The sequence below is a fragment of the Haliotis rubra genome, unplaced genomic scaffold (genome assembly GCF_003918875.1).
Source record: "Haliotis rubra isolate DU_JTF1 unplaced genomic scaffold, ASM391887v1 Scf585, whole genome shotgun sequence".
Classification (NCBI taxonomy): Eukaryota; Metazoa; Mollusca; class Gastropoda; order Lepetellida; family Haliotidae; genus Haliotis; species Haliotis rubra.
Genome location: NW_025767285.1, coordinates 54,956 through 76,516, shown reverse-complemented (window position 1 = coordinate 76,516; position 21,561 = coordinate 54,956). Strand labels below are relative to the sequence as shown.

At 40.6% G+C, this 21,561-nt stretch overlaps 1 protein-coding gene across 1 annotated transcript in view; it reads left to right on the top strand.

Moving 5' to 3' along the window:
* Nucleotides 1–21,561, top strand: part of LOC124254835 (poly [ADP-ribose] polymerase tankyrase-like) — a 68,184-nt gene that overhangs the window by 15,666 nt on the left and 30,957 nt on the right. Inside the window, exons 9-26 of the mRNA XM_046688684.1 lie at nt 1,110–1,241; nt 1,774–1,905; nt 2,734–2,808; nt 3,513–3,676; nt 4,747–4,856; nt 6,163–6,272; nt 6,735–6,891; nt 7,163–7,371; nt 7,971–8,070; nt 9,026–9,150; nt 9,862–9,909; nt 12,136–12,264; nt 17,215–17,370; nt 17,856–17,957; nt 18,786–18,978; nt 19,686–19,885; nt 20,294–20,385; nt 21,325–21,446. Of these exons, the coding sequence (XP_046544640.1) occupies nt 1,110–1,241; nt 1,774–1,905; nt 2,734–2,808; nt 3,513–3,676; nt 4,747–4,856; nt 6,163–6,272; nt 6,735–6,891; nt 7,163–7,371; nt 7,971–8,070; nt 9,026–9,150; nt 9,862–9,909; nt 12,136–12,264; nt 17,215–17,370; nt 17,856–17,957; nt 18,786–18,978; nt 19,686–19,885; nt 20,294–20,385; nt 21,325–21,446 (2,356 nt within the window). The remainder of the gene's footprint in view (nt 1–1,109; nt 1,242–1,773; nt 1,906–2,733; nt 2,809–3,512; nt 3,677–4,746; nt 4,857–6,162; nt 6,273–6,734; nt 6,892–7,162; nt 7,372–7,970; nt 8,071–9,025; nt 9,151–9,861; nt 9,910–12,135; nt 12,265–17,214; nt 17,371–17,855; nt 17,958–18,785; nt 18,979–19,685; nt 19,886–20,293; nt 20,386–21,324; nt 21,447–21,561) is intronic.

Here is a 21,561-nt window from a genome sequence, read left to right as displayed (position 1 = left end):
CGTGCGGCAGGATTACGGTGTCGACGCCCTTATGTTGGACCCATCCTGACTGATAGACATCGCCGTGAACGCCGACGATGGGCTAAACAGCATCGTTTGTGGTTGTTACGACGTTGGCATGGTGCTGTGTTCTCCGACGAGTCACGTTTTCACTTGCGAAATGCTGAAGGGAGTCTACGGGTATGGCGTCGACGGGGAGAACGTTACCATCAGGACTGTGTTGTGCAAACAGATCGGTGGGGTGGAGGAAGCATTATGGTGTGGGGAGGTATCAGTTATCATCACAAAACCGCTCTGGTAGTTTGTCGTGGCAGAGTGAATGCCCTTTACTACCGTGACACCATTCTTCAGAACAACGTCGTTCCCTTCTTTAACCAACCTCTAGACCTGCACACATTCCAGCAGGACAATGCTCGAGCGCACACTGCACGTGTTGCAACACAGTTTCTGGCAAACAACAACAACATACCTCTACTTCCATGGCCTGCATTGTCACCAGATGTGTCTCCCATTGAACACTTGTGGGATTACATCGGCCAACGCCTCTCACGTCGCCCACAGATCCACAACCTTGGGGAACTTGAGAATGCATTGCAACAAGAGTGGAATGCATTGCCTCAAAACATTATTCAGAGACTTATCAGTTCAACGAGGAGACGTTGCACAGCTTGTGTTGCTGCTCACGGTGGCCATACACTTTACTGACTTTCCAATTTGACTCCATCTTTCTTTCATGGTCAGCTGAATTAAAACTTCACTGTTTTGCTGGATTGGTTCTTGTTCTTTTCTTTACCAATCACTGGACTACAAAAGTATGTAAAATGTACACCGACTGCTCTTGGAAATCCAAACTAATACAGGTGGTGCGTTTTCAATGATGTTCAGTATATTACAGAAATGCCACAGCAATATTCCAACAAAAGCAGAAACATGTGTATAGAGTTGCATGTGTGCCAGGCACCCCAGTCGTTAACAGCATCAAGAACATTCTGTGCTGTCATGACACACTGACAGAGCAATGGCCAACTGTTACATATATACCAGCTTTCCCATGGCGAGACCACCATTTTCACTGAGCAAATTTGAATCAGTTATGTCTTTGGTTGCAGGATCTGTCCGATATGCAAGAGAAAAAGCTTCCTTCATCCGAAATCACTCAAATGTTAGCAGTTGGTATTGACTTCGACACCATGAAAGATATTTTGAAAAAGCCCCAGGATAGTCAGATGGACTACTCTACAGTACGTACCAGACGCAATAATAAAGACAATGGTAATAAAGGGGTGGGCATTCGGCTGAAGGTGGCGGTAACAGCCAAATACAAACCGAGACGCTATGAGGAATATTACGATTGTGTTGATGCAATGTTATGAAATACAGCACGACTGGTGGAGTGGTGAGCGAAGTATTCAGATACTTCAAAACTTCAAAACTTTAAATTAGCTTTAAGATAGCACTTTGAGTATATGAACATGAATATAGTGCGGAAGGGTTGTAATCATGTAGAATTGAAGCTAATATTATTGATTATATTGTTTTGAACAATCCATTATATTGATGAAAATTTAATAAGTCATTGCAATAAACATGTGTCTCTGAGTCAAGTTTACTTGTTGCCATGTGTCTTTACATTCATGCCATTAAATCTTTTGTAAGAAAGATAGCATTTTTATACTTACCGTTAATTCCGTACGATTCTAACTCTGCTAATTGGCATCCTATTATATGGAATTTCTAACCCTGAAGTTACTGGTTTTTATGTTTAATTTGTAGTATGAACAGGCGCTTACGAACATCGATGTAGCTCTTCAGCATGGGCATTACAAACTTGCAGAAGCAATCATGCAGAACATAAGAAAGGAACATCCAGTTTTGTTCAGAAAAATGTCCATTCTTCACTACGAGGTAAGAGTCACACAGATAGTATTAATGAGTGTTCGCTTGAACCGCCTCACTAGTCTTGTGGACATAATGTCTTCCAGGAGAGCAGAAACTGTTTCAACCAAAGGCTGTGTCATACCAAAAACTGTGAAAAATGGGCTTTGTTTTTACCCTGACTGGAGCATGGCATTAATGGGATAAAAATATGATTGTATGGGCAGAGTTATTATGGTGTTTCTGTGTGTGGTGTCCATGCTAAACTGCACCATTGGATCTTTGATGGTTGTTACTACGAAACTGGGTCCAGACTGGTCGGAGGTGCTGCACACGTGGAATCACTTTGCAATATGAGTAAAATGACCTTGAAAATGATGTTAAACAAAATTGTATCTCACATCGTTTTCTCACCATCATGGCAATCTGTGATGGTATTGAATCTGTGTCGCAAGTTAAATTTAAGAATCCATAAAACACTGGCCATTGTTCATTAAAAACTATAAAAACTAAACAAAGTTTCCTTTGTATAATTTGATGTAACCCTAATGTTCAGAAGCTGAAGATCAATCTCCAGTACATGGGAAGGGAGGACTTCAAGGAATGCTCATCGAATTTAGTCTACTGTAGTAATTTGATTTGTTGTATTTAGTATGGTTCACATATTGCACTGTTTGACTGACCCGGCAGAGTGATGACACAAAGCACGAGCAAGACATATTCAAAGTCACATAACTGGAGTGAGGAACTGTGTGCCGGTTTCCTCCCGCATCTTGCTAAGGTCAGTCATATTACTGTATTACTGTTCAAAGTGGTGATAAAGCAAGCCCTCATGCACTCACTGTCGTTCGGCCACAGGTTCTCTCGTCAGACAAGGAATTGAAGAAATGCCCACCATCACAGGTTAAGCGGGGAATCAAATTGGTCAAAAAGGTAGGTTTGAACATAATTGAAGACAGAAAGCGGACTTTATTCAGAACGTGTATTCTCTCAATGGTGTCTGGACTTAGAGTTTTAGTGTATTTGATTATTTGTGTACCCGGCAGATCATTGGCTCACTGGTGTGGAGTGTGCCAGCTTGTATATTAAGAGTTGTTTATGAACACCTGGTGTCAGTACTGTTTCTCAGTGATCCATCCATATATACCTTGTAATACCTTGTTCTCATGTTTCAACATGTGGTAAACATCTCTAACATGTGTCAGTTTTCTGTTCGACTTGAATGTTCTGGAAACATTCAGGAACTATCAGAATAGCTTGAAAATGCTCTTGTTCAGATTGGGGTGTATGGGGTGGGGTGTGTGTGTGTTAGCCTAGTGGTTAAAGCGGTCGCTCGTCACGCCGAAGACCCGGGTTCGATTCCCCACATGGGTACAATATGTGAAGCCCGTTTCTGGTGTCCCCGGCTGTGATATTGCTAAAAGTGGCAGAATAATAACTTACTCACTCACTCTTCAGATGGGCACGCAACTGAATATCGTTTGTCAGAACTGGTTTCCTCTAAAACGTCTTTGAGCAGACTTTAATGGGCTGGAAACAGGCGCTATACAACTAACTAATTATTATTATTGTTAATGTTAAGCTGATAGTAAAGATGATGTCAGATAGTGATGTCACCATCTCACTCATTCCAACAGATAACTCCGATCCACATTGCTGCCTGTAGCCCGAACACTGCACCTCTTGACCAACTGCTGGAGATGGAGCCCAACATCCACATCCCGGACAAGTGTAAACGTAGACCCATCCACTTCGCTGCTGGCTGTGAGTCCACAGCCCCTCTGGAATACCTTGTGGGAAGGTCAGTTAACTCTGGTTTTGTCTGGTTTTATCTGGTTTAGGCCATTCATAATCAGTCACGAAAGTTTATGCTTCATGTTCTTCCCTTGTGATAAAGAGATTACAACTGAGGTTTCTTTTATATTTCTGTATAAAGAGGTTTACCAACCTGAGCCAAAAGCCACAATACAGTAAACAACGATTTTATATGCCCTATTAACAGCCAGTGTCTAGGACCAAAATACGTGTTCCTCATCCATCAGTTTGTTATAAGCATATTCAACTTCATTCACATATTGTACACCCGATATATTTTACAGAACCAGAACATTTATAAATATACAGTCAGCTAGAATACGTTTTCCTGGATATCAAGACAGGAGAGGGAAGTTTTAGTACCAGAAACTTTCCCTGCTCCAACAGAGATGTTAGATGATTGGATAGCTATTGTTAATGTTGTGTCTTTTGACTCTGACTGACAATGAGATTATAATGATAAATGGTCTACTATCATGGCAGAATGGAGGTATGGAACAGCATCAAGGAATCAAGCTTACAGTATCCCTCTTAGTATCAGAATAAGATACATTCACATAATTTGGGCAAATAATCCCAGTACATTATCACGAACAATATATACTACTGGAATAAAGTAACTTCATTATTCAATGTTATACCATTTTTTAATGCACAAAGATGATAACATGATTTGTGGTGTTTTCCAAAGTCACTGTTTAACTGTTGAGAGGATAAATATCGGAATTTGTATGATTTGACACTAGGCATCGTGACACGCCCTTGAAGAGATGTGGTGTCAGATTTAGTATCGTGTGTGCCCACCATTGATGCAAGCTTGACAACGACGATACATAGACGACACTACGCGATTGAAAAAAGCTTGGGGAATGTTGTTCCATGGCTCTCAACTCGTCAGTGAACAAAACACCATCCCAATCTTGTCTCCTGTACCGTAGATAACGTCTGCACCAGGAAAGATGTGCGTGTCGGTGACTTTTTTCCGTTAGTACGGTACATATTATGACTTGTATATACTATTCCAGTATTGAGCATCATGTGTTATTGTTATTGTAGGGGGGCCAATATGTATGACTGCGACCACAAGGGTGAGACTCCTCTACACTTTGCCGTCCGCGCAAACAGAGTTAAAAATGTGAAGTATCTCCTGCAAGAAGCAAAAAGAAGTAAGTCAGAGTTATATTGGCGACTATGTCGTATGTGTCGAAATGGTCTCGTTAAGGTTGTGTGTTTGAGTTTTTATTTACATGGCAGGATGAAATACTGTTTTACTGGAAGCACGTTGTATGTTAGTGTGTAAATTGAAGCATGTGGTATCTTTGTGTTTTATTGCAAGCATGTGGTATATTTGTGTTTTATTGCAAGCATTTGGTATCTTTGTGTTTTATTGCAAGCATTTGGTATGTAAGTGTTTTATTGCAAGCATTTGGTATGTAAGTGTTTTATTGCAAGCATGTGGTATCTTTGTGTTTCACTGGAAGCATGCGGCGTGTTTGTGTCATATTGTCAGTACCTTGTGAATCATGTGTGATTATCATTTATTGGAAGCATGCGGTGTATTTGTGTTGTATTGCATGCATGAGTGTTAGTGCGTTTTTGAAGCATGCGTGTTTGTGATGTATCAAATTGGAAGCATGTTTGTATCTTATTGCAAGCATTTGGTGTGTTTGGATTTTACTGGAAGCGTGTGGTGTGTTGTGTTGGAAGTATTTGGTGTGTTTGTGTTACACTGGAAGAATATGTGTATTCAATTTGAATCATGTGGTGTGTTGTATTGGAAGTATTTGGTGTGTTTGCGTTTTATTGGTAGAATATGTGTATTCAATTTGAAGCATGTGGTGTGTTTGTGTTTTAGTGGAACTGATTTCAGTTCAGTTTTGCCTGACAAATTATTATACTCCAAGTTAAAGTACAATGTGTATTTCGTACCATAACTCTTTATCGTGATTAGAAGTGTACAATCATGACAACTGGAAAGAACATCTGACGTGTGACTTGTTAAACACATGGAAATGTGGATTCATGTTGCCCATATCATCCTTATGGTAATTATTCCCAGTTATAAGTTAATGTATATGACCAGAGTTAATTCTGCTTCTGAAGATAACGTCTGAATTACACCTGATTCAACTCTCATCTAGGTTCTCAGGTAGCACATGGTGTTAAGAGTAGACTGATCATTTGATCAATCAATCTTCTCTGTTATTAGGAGAAATTCTACTTCTTACTTATAAAAGTAGCTTTTGAAAATATGTCTCCCCCACTGTATTTTAACATGTCATGAAACTAGAATATGTTGGATGCAATGCCACTTCAAATGTACTATCTGTATGACATCTCCAACTATTTCCAAACATGCAGACACAGTTGCACTCCTCTAAGACAATCAGAATGTCCTTATGAAAGGTTAACTAGTGTAAGAAAGTGAGAAGCCGTCAAGAAATGTTTATGTGAATGTGGTTTTATTTTCAGGTATGAGTGACGATGATCCAATCTTTTTGCGCTTTGGGGTTGGAGGTCTCAATCGGCCAAACAAGGCCTCGTACACGCCGATGCATATGGCGACAGAGAAAGGGTATGTGGTAAGTCAGCTTGCTCACCATTCCATCTTTTGCATTAAAATGATATTTTTGAAGGTGAAGCTTCTCTAAGTATATTTAATGTGATATAGGAGTAAGTGTTTGTTTGCTTATTTTAGTCCTGCTATGAACGTTTGATTTTATGTACCATTCAATCTATTGAAAGTCCTTTTCATATGTTCCCCAATAAATAGTCTTATTATATAAAGAAAAAAAAATTCTTTTGAATGATGTCCCTTAGTTATGTCAGGATCTACTGGTTGGTTGAAGTGCAAGATTTACACCTTTAGCATCTGACTTGTGAGATGTGTTCTTCTAAGCAACTGTGGGAAGGATTGCTTTTCTCTCGCATCAAACTGTTTGAAAGATGCTAAAAGCAGCATTAGACCCTAATTCAGTGACTTTCTCATCTTACTTTGTACCTATTACAATTGTATCACAGGCTGTTTCTGCTGTTTGTTGTAGGAAATTGTCGAAGTGCTGGTTAGTTATGGGGCCAAGGTAGATGTGTCACTGAACACTGCTTACTTTAAGGTCACACCCCTCATGATGGCCGCTCAGTTCGGCTTCCAGGATACACTGAACTTCCTGGTGGAACATGGGGCAGTTGTGCAGCGTAAGGGTGAGGTCATTTTGATTGAAGGCTATCAGTGGACAGGTCAAGATCCAGTTTTGGGGTCTTTTTGTGTTTGTTTTTTAAAAATGGTTTTGAAAACATCCTCGAATAAATGACAAAGAAACCTAAAGTACATTTACTTGATATGCAATATGGAAAGCACTTATTTGCAGTAGAAAAAAATGAATCAGACGGCATTGCTGCTTAAATATGAATTATGGAAATTATGAAGAGGAGTTGACAGAAGAGTGAAACTCTTACCCTGAAATGTTCTCAGACGGTCTAGGCAGAACAGTCCTAATCCATGCTGCAATGAATGGGAACACAAATGTCTTGTCCTACCTACTAAACATTGGCTGCAACCCCAACCTGTGTGACAACTCCGGCAACTCCCCCATCATGTATGCTGCAGCGTACGGCTGGTACTTCTGTGTAGAGTCTCTGCTTGGTGCAGGAGCAGATGTCAATTTAGGCAATGACTGGAAGGTGAGTTGATGACCAAGAGGCTGTTATATACTGTAACTCAGGTATAACTTGAGGCAGTTGATAAACCAGAGGTTGTCATATACTGTAACTCTGGTCTTACTGGAAAGTGTTGTTCACACATAGGTTGTTATATACTGTAACTCTGGTATAACTGGAGTGAGATGTATATTTAAATACTCAAACACTGCAATGTAATCCGATTTGAATGAATTTAACTCAAGTATATTTGTCCACAACTTGGACTCTTGACTCTTTGACAAGACAAGACCTAAAGAAGTGTATGAAAATCATGAAAAAACATTGTCCAAACAGACAAGTTGGTGTTAATTATTTGGCTTGTGCTGTGGTTGTAAAGACTGTACCATTGTCTAACTGCCAATGACATTGATATTTTTTCTGTAATTATGACAGATGGTAGTTTTGGTACGTGGAAGTATGTAGCATATATTCTCTGCTGACATTGTTCTTCGGGTGTATTTATATATAGAGCAGGGTGCTTGATGCTAAAATCTCATTACTTCAACTTGATATTCATGTCACCTTATGAAGTTAAAAGACGGGATCATTCACTGATGATCAGAAGTCGGTTTTGTCTTTAGACCACACCTCTCTCCATCGCCTACATGAAGAGCCATTTTGGCATTGCCAGCCTGCTGCTGACAAAATCTGACGTTGATGTCAACTTCCGGGATGACCAAGGTAGGACAGGGAATTACAAAGATAACTGAGAATTAACACTGCATTTGTGTATTGAGATTCCTTTTGTAATTTTGATTTAAGCTTGGTACCCAGAATTTGTTTGTTTGTAGTTGGGGTATGAAGAAATAAATCAACTAGCGAGCCTGACCACAAAATGTCGTTAGTTGCCTCTAACAACAAAACAGGCGTAGCTGAAGACCAGTTCTTCACTGTTCAGTTTCCCACAAATCCACGTTTGTAGCAAGATGTGACTAAATAGAGTGGCTGGCGTGGCTTTGTGAATTGGTAAATTGTGGAACTTTCACTTTATATGACTCAATGATTTCTCTGGTCCTTGCTCAATCATTAACTGGTGTGTTATAAAAATAACCGGAATATTTTTGAGTGTATCACTAAACAATCTGTACGAGCTGATGGTTTATCTGGTGTAGGACAAGGACAGCTGGCTGCACCTTTGTTGATGCTTAGGGCTGTACACCTCTCATTATGCACTGATGGTGTGGAACTTTGCTCTAAATATTAATCACTGATTTCTCCTTGCTCAGTTATTCGTGTTGCAATGGAGCTGGAATATATCTGAGTGTCCAATTCGATAAACAACAAACGAAATGAAACAATTTGTATTCCAACTGTATGCCTAAAGCATGGAGTTGATCAAGTGATTTGTGTGTAATGCTTTTCATCCACTGTGGTGCATCATGGACAATATTTTCTGTCTGAATTCAACTACGCTAGTGACTTGCGATAAGAGCATATGGTGTAATCAAATTCATTAGCAGCTTAGGGAAAAACAGGACTGCTCTGTTAAATGTTTGTTTTAATTTGACCTCAACCGCTGCCAGTGATGTTTCCTATGACTAGTGACTGCATGTTACACATACAAATATTTTATCTGCAGTCACAGTTGTAAGATATTGACAGTGATGTATTTATTCCATTCATTCCTCTGTTGCAGAAATGACCTTGGTGTCTACAGCTGCCTCCAGCGCCCTGTACCCAGACCTGTACGACCAGATGGTTTACCTGGTGAAGGACAAGGCAGCTGGTTGCACCTTTGTGGATGTTGAAGGTTGCACACCTGTGAGTTGTAAACACCTGCCTGTAGCTATGGATCTAGACATGGCAGACTTTGGTCCTAGCATTGTCAGTTTCCGAGGTGTGATTATTTCTGTAGACATGACGCTTTATGGTTGCATGTATCTTTACAAATCCCACCACATGAAACTTCTGTGGCATGTCTATAAAAGGTCACTCTCACGTTGTTGCGGAGTGAGTATGGTTTTATGCCGCTTTCAGCAATGGCCCAGAAATATGGCAGGGAACACCAGAAATGGGCATCACACATTGTCAGGGGCGTAGCTACCGTTATAGAAAAAAGCCCGGGCTTACACATGATTGTTGCTTAAAAGGTTGGGCAAGCCCTCAATACCATCTACATTTAAAGCTTTGCAGCCTGTCGGGCGTACACGAAAAAATTGGCTTGCTACGCGCTTGATTGTACCCATGTGAAGAATCAAACCCTAGCGCCAACTATTCCAACTATTACCAACTATTCTTGCAATTTTGCTTATACAATCCTATGATTTGACCTTGATTACCTTATGAAGTTGTCTTTAATATGAGATCAAAGTATGGAGGTAATGTTTTTAGAATGGAAATATGCAGTATGTTTGTTTACGTACTTGCAAACACCCCAAGTTAGGTTAACGATTCAGAAACAAATGTAATCTTCCATTCCTCTCTATACATTGTTATAACAACAGAAGTAATGTGCTGTCTGTTCTGTTGCAGCTTCATCATCTGGCCCGAAATGACATCCTTCTAGGGGGCACACAGGCAGTGAGTTACCATGGTTACTGGGTAGAAACCTGATGGGAGGTGGGAGTTAAAGTGCATGGTGGTAGCCTGGTCCTGCGGCCCAAACATCATTATTTTCTCCACGTATCTTTTCCTAGATTAATCTAGTCTCTGAAATGAACATATTTTGCTGAGAACGATTCATAAATAACAAGAAAAATCTTTAAAAGGCAACAATGGAGGGAGAAGGACGTGAGATAATTTCGGATGTGAAGCTGATTTCAAGAGTATCACAGTATCTATAAGAGACTTGCTCCGTCTATTAGAGGCTTGCTTAGAGATAGGTACTCGCATCGCAAATACAGTACCCTCATCGCCAGTGTATGACATTTCATATCAAAGGTCTTTGTGATGCCTAACCATGTCTGAAAATGAAGTACTAGTGACGGACGGAGGAAACATGGTCCTATATACTGTTTCTATTTATGACGGATGGAGTTATTCAATGATCTTAAAGGGTTGTTTCCCTCTAAAGATGCGTCAGCTCCCTAAGGATCGGAAAGGGTGCCATACCCTAACCCTAAACCCTAACCTAATCGTAAACCTTAACCCTAACCTGAAGGAACGTAGACTGGCAGCAAAGGGAGACGGAGCAATTATCGCGATATAGCGAGACAGCCCTAGAGCGCGATAATTGCTCTGTCACGAACTCTCCAGCCAAGAAATTCATCAATCCCTATACAAAGTCCAAATCCAACTCGTTTCCATGTGTAAGACTTGTTCAGAAGTGCCACTGCCGGGCCAGCGTCTGTAGGCACGCATAGGTTCGCATAGCGATTACTAGGAGGGTATAACATGTACACTGAGCGCTCAGCCCTAGCGGTACTGTTACTGAACATGCCCCTCTAATGGGTGCTACTAAAATGGAATGGGTTTTCCAATTCTGCAATTCGAAATCATGCACTAAACTAGTACAAGTGTGCTCTATGACGCATACAATTGTTTAGAAATGAAAGTGTATCAGTTTATAAACGTTTTTGACCAGTAAAAACATAGAATGAAAACAGAAAACTCGTTTTCCACATTAACCATGAGGTAAACCGGGACAATTATTTCGGATTACCCACATGGTCACGTGGATCCTAATTTGCTACAGCTATATTCATTGCTCATTTGGAATTAAAATACAAAGAAACTGTGCATCATTGGCTGATTATTTTGAATATTCCAAGTGTACATATTGAGTGAAATTTCTCTTGAGAGACAAATTCATCCTGATTATAAGGTTGGAGGCGCAAATGAATCCAATCAATAATCCTAAAGTATAATGAAAAGGAGCCATGAGACTTTCTTCATTTACACATGAAAGAGAGGAAATCTAGACTTATATTCTAACACATATTCAAAACTTGCTTTGGCTTTCTTTGATATATAACATGAAATGATTTGGCCTGTTTGAGTGTCACCTAAATAATGGCATGTTTTATTACCCTGACAACATCAGGTCTGAAGGAAACTAGATGTCACCTGAATAATGTCATGTCTTACTACCCTGACAACATCAGGTCTGTAGGAAACTAAATGTCACCTGAAAAATGTAATGTCTTCCTACCCTGACAACATCAGGTCTGAAGGAAACTAAATGTCACCTGAATAATGTCATGTCTTCCTACCTTGACAACATCAGGTCTGAAGGAAACTAAATGTCACCTGAATAATGTCATGTCTTCCTACCCTGACAACATCAGGTCTGAAGGAAACTAAATGTCACCTGAATAATGTCATGTCTTCTTACCCTGACAACATCAGGTCTGAAGGAAACTAAATGTCACCTGAATAATGTCATGTCTTACTACCCTGACAACATCATGTCTGAAGGAAACTAAATGTCACCTGAATAATGTCATGTCTTCTTACCCTGACAACATCAGGTCTGAAGGAAACTAAATGTCACCTGAATAATGTCATGTCTTACTACCCTGACAACATCATGTCTGAAGGAAACTAAATGTCACCTGAATAATGTCATGTCTTCCTACCCTGACAACATGGATCGTTGTTCATGTCCGGGCTTCTTAAGCTTTCTTTGCAGGCCACTAACATAGAGTTGACTGTGGTGTAGGACACCATTATTAAATCATCCGTCCCTGTATGTTTGTTGCCATATAAGACCTGTGACTAAGACATTTGTAGGGTCAGTTTATGATATTTCTGTCTGCATATGGTTTGTACCTGAATGTATGCCATGTCTCAATGTCCTCACTGCAGACACCAGAGCCAAGTGATGAGGCGATGGAGACAAGTGTGAAGATTGCCAAGTTGCTGGTGGAAAATGGCTGTGATCCAAAGGCTGTCGATAAGAACAGAGTGTCGGCTATCATGGCAGCTATGAGAGTTGTAAGTCAGGCTTTAATAAATTATTTGCATCACATCATTATAGTTTTGTAACAAGAAAGTGCTAAGAGAATACCAAAATACCAAAATACAAAATCAAAATACCTCCCTCCACATTTTTAGTCCACCTGACTGATGTCAAGTGAAATGAAACCATGGCCAGTTTGAGTTCGATTTACAATATTTAGAAATTAAGGTATCTTTCTTGGCATTTTTACTGTTCACTACATTTCTAGGTGAGCTCTGTACCACTGTGCTTTAGCACGCTGGGTGAAAATCTACTAATTGAATTACTTGGGACTTATTAAGTTAATTATCTTTCTTTTATATTCTATCCTTTTGTTTCTTTTTTTTTGTTTCTGAGGAAGCATTTCCTATTCTACCTGATTTTTGATACGTGTATTATTTCCGCAAAGTCGTGATATACATATGAGGTGGTAGAACACCTCAGAAGGTATATGCGCTTCAGAAGGTATATGCGTTTTCTGCAGCTGAAAATGCCCTGTGATAGTTGTAACAATGTTTTAGTAAAAATATTGTAGAAATAAAATAACTCGTATTTTTTCTGTTATACGCAGCCTACAACTTGCTTGCATTCAGGAATTGTGTCATTTAAAGGTCACATGCAACCAAAAAATCGAACATAATTATAACACAATTATCACTTATTCATGAAATATTATATACATTGCTGATTATGAAAAAACATATAAACAAAATTATAAGCGAACAATCGCAAATCAAAAGTGCAATATATTGTACTTGGGTTACTTCCCTAGAAACGAAGCAGCCGGGATACCGAACCCAGTCAGAGCGGGTGGGTGTGCACTCAAGTGTAACGGCTGGTTCATTTGCAGATGCTCTCACGGCTCATTGTGTGTGTATATATATAGATGTTGGGTTTTGTAAATACATGCTCATTTTTGTGTATAACATTTTGCAATCAACAGACATCATAACATGTCATGTGTACAAGTATCACACCTGCCTGTCTGTGTAATTACATAATGTGACAGAGACCGAACTCGGGCCATAAATCAATGCGTTTTGTTAATGGTGTATGGCCTGATAGGTGTTAAGTTCAAATTGCATGTGGTCAGTGATAGAAGTTGTGTATTGAATATTGTCTTTAGCAGACAGGCAGGCAGACACACAGGTGTCAATAAAACAGACATTGAGTTTTGTCTGTGACAACGACATATCTATATCACAGTTAGAAATTCTGTCAACCCTAAAAGATGGCGTTGCTTTTAAGTATCGAACTGAGAAAGTGACTCGGTAAGAAGAACGTGTGGTGAAAAGACAAATGAAAGTATATAAACAGTTAAATCGGTAATCTACTGTCATAACATAAAAAGCTCGCGCCTGTGAAATATCAACAAAACATTAGAAAAATAGCTCACACCAAAGCCTTCACCGAGTATTCACCGGACAACCCGCTTCCAAGCTGCGCGAACCTATTTCACTGCGCATGTGCTATGAGCGCAGCCTAGCGCAGCGCAGTCCAGCTGTTGAATCCACTTTTCCCCCAAGCGCTGGGGGGAAATTAGTGAATCGTTTGAACTCCGATTTCGCGTGTTTTTTTTCATCGCGTTATTTTTCAACTTTGTAAGTTGAATTTGCATTTGTGATGATTTGTTTCGGTAAGTCCATACCGAAAGGTATCAGAATCTACAAAGTTGTGTTTTACGTTGCATGTGACCTTTAAGCGTTCCGTTCACACCTTTTTCAATGTTTTATGCGTGTTAAATGGGTATTGTTATAGTTGTGATTGTTGGTTGTTAGTGTAGTGATTAGCACGTTTGCTTTCAGGCCTTTCCTGTCTTAAAGGGGCGGGGCACGACCCTTGCTTGATTTCACCCACCCACCATCCAAGGCGTGCAAGAGTCGTGCGGCCGACTTCATGTTCTTTATGGAGCTCCTGAGTTTTCGGGAGTAGGGTTCTGCTCCCTGCTCGGTTTCCGGAGTGGAGCGTCTCCCGGAGCCCTTCTTTCCCCTGACAGCCTCAATGCAGTTTTTGGCTATTCAGTTATCGTCCTCCGAAAGGACGCTGAAGGTTGGGGAGGTGAAGGGCTCCGAGGGGGCGTTCCACTGTTCTATGGCAATGAGAAGTTCATCAGTGGATTGTCATCGTGCTACCTGAAGCAATACATGGTACCGTTGGCGTATCAGGACTCATCAAGTCCCGCCTTCTATGGGAGGCCTTTGCCTTTAGGCATTCATCCCAAACTCAGCTCCGCGTTCTACCGTCACTGGTCTAGAACGTTTGTCGACCCCCTGCTTTCAAGCAGCAGGAACCGCTCTGACTTGCATGAGTTTGTCAAGCAGTACCAACTCAGGGTAGACAAACTGTTCCAGGTACTGGTGGTGATGAATGCGTTTTCACCTCGGTCACACTGGGGGAGGTTCGGCCTCCTTTTTAGCGACTCTGGCGGCTAAACATGGCTGACAGATTCCGCCATTTTCCCGTTCTGTATGCGGCGTACCAATTTTCTGAGGAGCAATTTCAGTTCTCCTATGTCAGTTGAGGTCTGCCGCATGGCTGTCATCGTCTCGCTTCATGACAGCTGCACAGCAGATCCTACTGGCCCTCCCCTTTTCGGATGTTTTCTGGGGCTGAGCAAGTTATTTGGGAGTCTGTGGAGGCAGCTACCCACTTCAAGGAGTCTAAGGCCTTTCTGGAGCAGCCATGACTAGCTCACGCCCTCGCTTCCATGGCTGTTCCTTCTATGACGCAACCTACGTCCGACACTCCCAGCTGGTTCTGATCGCTGGGTAAGAGTAGGAGGAAGGGCCGTGCTAAGGGTAGGGTGAAAAGGTTGCCCAGCAGCCTTTTAGCAGGAATATGGGGGTCAGGCCCAACCCCCTGCTCGGTCTGCATAGCGCTCAGTTTGTGTCGGCTCTACTCTGTGTTTTTCCCAAGGAGACCCACTCACTCTTACCCGAGTAAGACGGTCTGTATGCGAGTTTTCAATTGTTTGAAGAGAGTCTTCCTTGGCGATGGACTTCCCATCTCCCCGCAATTCGGTTCTGGGATGTTTATTGTCAGCAGAAGGAATGATGGTTTGTAGCACGGATACACTTAGCTACCCACGCATGCGTGGTTAGGGATGTAATCCCACGTGGTTCGGGTCGTATAACAGACAGAAAACGAGTTTTTTATTTGTACAATATTTTTATTAAAACATTCTTACTACTGAGACGGGACATTTTCGACCGCAGAAAAACGGCATATACACTAAACGCAAAAAGAAGCGTTACCCTCCTTCCTTAATGACAGAGGTACCTATCTTCAACTGGCGTTGTGATGTGTGGACGTCCACTTCTTGGTCTGTCGACGGTGACCCCAGTCTGTCTGAAGCCCTGAATAAGTATTATAACCGTGATACGGTGGCATCCGAGGGCGTTGGCAACAACATTGTATGTCGACCCCATCTGCACCATCCCAATGGCTCTTTCTCTATGTTTCTAGTATTTGTGTATCATATCATCTTTTCTAGGCTCTCTTTATACCCTATAGAATCATTTTACATGTGAAATGGGTGCAAATACTGCTTGAATATTGCTGCCTTTTGGCGACTGATATTGCTATGTGTAAACAGAAAATGGAAAAATGTTACTTTGCAAAGAAAAATGTTAACAGGAGATCATTGTAGATGTTCCTAAACATTTTTTCACAATATCAAAGACACGTTTTACTTGTTTTCACTAATGCAAATCAGCAGAAAATGTTTTAAAAGGCTGAAATCATAGGAATGATTATCTTACAATTTTACACACTCTCCAACAGTTGTTTCTTGTTTTAATAGTTGAATAATGGTGACTTTAAATGGTTTAACTTTGTCCCAAAGCAGAATTTTATTTCAACCTTTCTTTTGGACATCAAAATCACTGTTTTTGGTTTATTTCGGCATAGGACAATTTAACTCTTCCGAAAAAGATGCATTTCACCTAAATATGAATGCATTTGAGATTTTTTTCGTGATTTGCATAAAGCTGAATTGTTAAGCTTTCTTGTAAACTAATACCTTCTAACATATCCTTGATAGTTTTTAAGTTATTCATAAAGGTAGGAGGGTAAGGTCTTTTTGGCGTTAATTGTATATACCCCAGGGAAGACTCTCTTCAAAGAATTGAAAACCCCTACGGATTTGGCTAAATTGTCTCCAGAGAGATTTCACTGCTGGGAAACGCCTGGGGAGATGAAGCTCCAAGTAACCACACTTGTTCCAAGGCCTAACTAGTAAGAGAGTGGTGGTCTGAATGTATGACAGGTCTCAGTGTGTCTCATAATTTTTTGATGTAGTGGATATTTATTCGTTCTTTTGACCACTGGTTCTGCTGCCACAGACTTGATTCTTTTCAGGTTGAGGAACTTGTGAATAAGTGAATGAGCTTTGCAGGTTTTAAACAGTATACGAGTGTTCTCAGTTTGTTGAAGGGGAATTACAAGAAGTGATCTGGGTTATAGACCTTTACCAACTGATGAAGTCATTCGAAAATTTATAAACCACACCATGATTCATAATTAGGGCAGATTTGAATGGTTACATCACACTATCATAGATTCTTGAACACATAAGGGAAGCTTCTCCTTACATAAGATGATGAGGTTACCAATACCGTGAAAAGCTTTGTATAACTGAAATCACACGAAGAATCATAAACCACACCACGATTAAAAAATTAGGGCAGAATTGAGAATCCATCTCACTATCATAGAGTCCTGAACACCTAAGGGTAACTGCTCTTCACCTAAAATGATGAGGCCGCCAATCAATATCGTGAAATGGTTATGTTAATATAACTCCACTGTGTTGAACATTTACTCCGTACATAGGTGGAAGTAATGTTTTGTGATACAACATTCATGTCCTCACCCATTCCAGATATTTTGATTTGTCGTCTCATTGTAAACAAGCCTAATTCCTCTGTTGTTGTTTTTGTTCCCAGGGCAACGTTCAGCTGGTTGTGTTTCTGCTGAAGAAGGGCAGCCCAATCTTTACAGACCTGGGCAAAGAGGGAGAAACCATCCTCCATTCCCTGTGTTATGACCACATGGAGTCCATGAAGGACTATCTTGCTGTCCTTAAATGCGTTGTTTCAAAGGTGAGCTTCTCACTTCTACTCCATGAAGGACTATCTTGCTGTCCGCTAATGCATTATTTTAAAGGTAAGCCTCTCACTTCTATTCATTGAAGAACTACCTTGCTGTCTAACATATGTTATATTTGGGATTACACTTTCTTAGTAAAGTACAAATTCTAGTACTTTTTGAGTTGAGCCCCATCCGGGATTCGAACTCACACCCTCAGAGTCAGGCATCTAATCGCCAGCACACAAAGTCAGCCGGCTAACCAGCTCAGCTACCGCGACTTCCACAAATTATAGAATTTGTACATTACTAAGAAAGTGTAATCCCAAATATAACATATGATACATTTGACCGCTTTCTAAATGACATTGTGTAATCATACCTTGCTGTCCGTGAGTGCATTGTTTCAAAGAGAATCATTTTGATTATAATTATCTCCTAGACACTATATATTCGACACTGACCACAGCATCATGTAATGAGTGGTCTTTCCATGCAGGATGCAGCACAGAAGAAAGCTTTCATAGAAATGGCGAAGACCTTCTGCAATGATGGCAGTACTCCACTACTGGCTGCCTGTCAACAGTACAACGTCTGCAAGGTAATGTCAGGACTTAGCGTCAAAGTTTTACAATATCTTTATATAATTTCAAAATCTCTTTTCACCTTATTCTCAACCCTCATACCATGCCAGGATAATAAATGGTCAGTCCCTACTGATTATCTTGGCCCTGATTATCGTGTTCAAAATAGTTTGTGGGTGTTGGGAACTTATGTTCTCTTCTTGGGCAGGGATTCACCTGTGGGTATTGTGGGTAAGAATATAGGGCCTCCGTAACGTATTCTTGTCAAAAGAGTGAGTAAGTGAGTTTAGTTTTACGCCACACTCAGCAATATTCCAGCTATATGGCGGCTTGTCAAAACAAGTGGCTGAATGGATTGGCTGGTTGGGGTCTTAGACTATGTAGATTATTGATCCTACGCATGCTCATGTTTGTAAGATATGATTTTCTGGTCCATTATTTACAGGCTACTGGCATATGGCGTAATTGGTCAACAGTAAATTAATGAATTGAAGCGAACAGATTGACAATGTTATTTTAAGAAATGCGCACTGTGCTACTTGTTTGTCTCATTGTAATTATAATTTGAGCTCAATAAGTTGTTCACGTACATGCATGAAGTTAGCATGAAATCAGTGAACGATTTGTTTGCAGCCACATCAAATGTTAAAAATTGAGCTTAAAGAGGTGAAGAGAAAATGAAACTAAACATAATAATTTGAGTCACAACAAGCCGCTTCTTGATTCTGTCTGTCTTGCACAAAATATAACTGACATGAGTGCAAAGGGCAGACAAATTCTTGGGGAAATTCTTTGAATACCAAGATTGTTCTAATTTGCTTTTTGGAAACATTTCCTTTCTGCAGAAAAAGCTGAGTTCATCTGACAGCAAGGAGGATAAGATAGCCGGAAGATTGTTGTGGAAACGTGGACGTGATTTCATCAAGTATCTGATTGATGAATTGAAGTCTGATGTGAATGTCATCGTATGTGAGAAGCGTTATGAGAAGGAGGAGGACAAGCCGGAGAAGCAAGAGGACAGATACTACGGTGGCTGGGGTAAGGGTGGCTGAAGGAGACCTGGGGAGGAAAGAAGACTAGGAGATGACAGGAAGGGATCGGAAATAAATGGAAATGGATGAGAGGGATGGAATCTGACAGGAAGGGTTGGGAAATGGACGTATGGGCTGGAAGCGGACAGGAAGGGTTGGGAAATCAATATCATGGGTGGGATCTGACAGCCAGGGATGGGATTTGGTTGAGATGACTAGGCGCTGGCCGTAAGGGTTTGGAAATGGATGAGAGGATTGGGGGCTTGCAGTAAGGCTTTGGAAATGGATGAGAGGATTGGGATCTAACAGGAAGAGATGGAACATGGATAGGATGGTTGTGATCTGACAGGAAGTTATAGGACATGGGTGGGAAATGAATGAAAGGACGGGGAGCATACAGGAAGTGTTGGGAAATGGATGGGATATGGGTTGGAAATGGATGAGAGTATTCGGATCTGACAGGAAAGGTTGGGAACTGAATCGGAGTACTGGAAGGGTTAGTTTATAGATGGGAAATGAGTTGGAAATGGATGAGATGACTGGGAACTGACAGGAAGGGATGGGAAATGGCTATTATGGAGAGGAAGATTCCAGGAAATAGCTGTGAGGACTGATCAATGAAATAAGTCATAGCATTTTTACAGCTATTTCATAAACCTTAAAGGACCAGTGTTTTGGAGAATTAGAGATGCGAGTACTTTGTTTGTGTCTCAGGCAAATGGTCGGTGGCTGAAATGCTGGCAGATGTTGAATCTTGTGAGTATTGTGGTTCACGAGAAGGAATGGAAGAAGAGTGGCCAGCTCTCCGAATGATCCTCAAGTACAAGCCTGACATGAATACTCGTGACTGTGAGGGGCACACAGCACTCACGAGGGCCGTCGAAGGCAGATATATGGTGCCAGCTTACCTACTGGTATGTATTCGTGACATGTACTTTTGGTGTGTACTCATGGCATGGAAGAAAATTTGGTAAAATCGATGTTTTGTTAGTCTCATGGCACAGGATGAAGATTGCATTTTAATGCATCTGTTGAATAGCAATAATATTTTGTGTATGTACAACAATAACATAAAAATCCACAAGAATAATGCATTTACCAGCTAATTTATGACAATCACCAGGAAGTAATTCATAACAGCGAAGGTATTCTTCGCAGATTTGTTATGTGTAATAATATCTTGATTTCACAGAATGTAGGAACAAAGTAGTGTTATCATAAAATAAAAGAAATGCCAATAATTAGGACTCAGAAAATGCAAATGTTAAATATACTGTTTTTCAGTTTCATGTGTGTTGATAAAGATAACTCCATGTTTTCAGGTCAAGGAAAGCAATGCAGATGTGAATGCCTATTACATCAAGGAGGAGAATGGGAAGAAGTACAAAATCTGGACAGTTGTCATAGCAGCTATGTGGGTTAAAGATTTATTTTTGAAAGAATTTATGTGGTGTTTTGATCTTTGTGTTGAGATCAAATTGTTGCTGTTTTGTGCTGTTGGGTCCAATATTTGATAAACTGCTGTCAATTGATTGATCGAAGTTTTGTGCTGGCGGATTCTAATGGCTTCCAAACGTTTTCTTTTGTGATGTCTTGGTGGATAGGATTTCGAATTTGTCAGACTCGTTATGATGGATAGGGAATTATTGTTGGTCATCTGAGAGGGCTGATTTGCTGTCTGTCTTGACTGCTGGGGTTTTATGTTCTTTCATGCGGATATCAACGGGACTCAACGGGACGGGAGGTTTCACCTGTTTTAGATTCACTACATTCACAGGTGCTTTCTGGAGGGTTGATTACCGACATTGGCTCGGAGGATGGTCCTGAGGGTTGGATGAGGGTGTCGATGCCTGCTTGGTGCTTTAGTAGTCTACTGATTTGATGGGAGGTCTTGCCAGTGTTGGGTAGTTTAATTCGGATGGGACGGATTCAGGCTTGGTCAGTTTGGGTTTGTTCTGGATTGTGGTCGAGATGGTCACCTCTTGACAAAACTGGACAATTATGTACCACTTGTTATTCAATTACGTGTTTTTTTAAAGATTAATCTGCTGTTTGTCATAATATACCATTTTATCTGCTGTTTGTCAAACATACTATGTATATATACTTCTTATCATATTGTTGAAGTTATTGTAAGCTTGATGACAGCGTAAAAAAACCAAGAAGTTGTCATCCATAAAGTTTTTTCATCTTCAGAAGATTGGAGTGCTGTGGCATTTTTCATAACTTTGTGACTGTATATATGTTGAGCTCCTTTGCAAATCGCATTTGTTTGGCAATTTTATGCAAAGGGACGGAAGATGGATTCCTCAAGTACACCCTGTCATAATTGTTTTGTGCTTTGCATCATCAGCACAGCCAACTGTGAGCTCCTGTCGTTAATGGTGAATGCCTCTGCGAACCTGGATGTGATTGATGAGAGGGACGGCAGTGGGCCTCTCCATGCTGCCATCATCAAGGGAGACCAGGCATCTGGTATGCTGTCACACATTAGACCTACCCATTTTTCAGTTACATTTTATGTGATGGCCTGTTCAGTCTATTAGGGGTAGCCTAATGGTTAAAGTGTCCACTTATCATGCTGAAGACC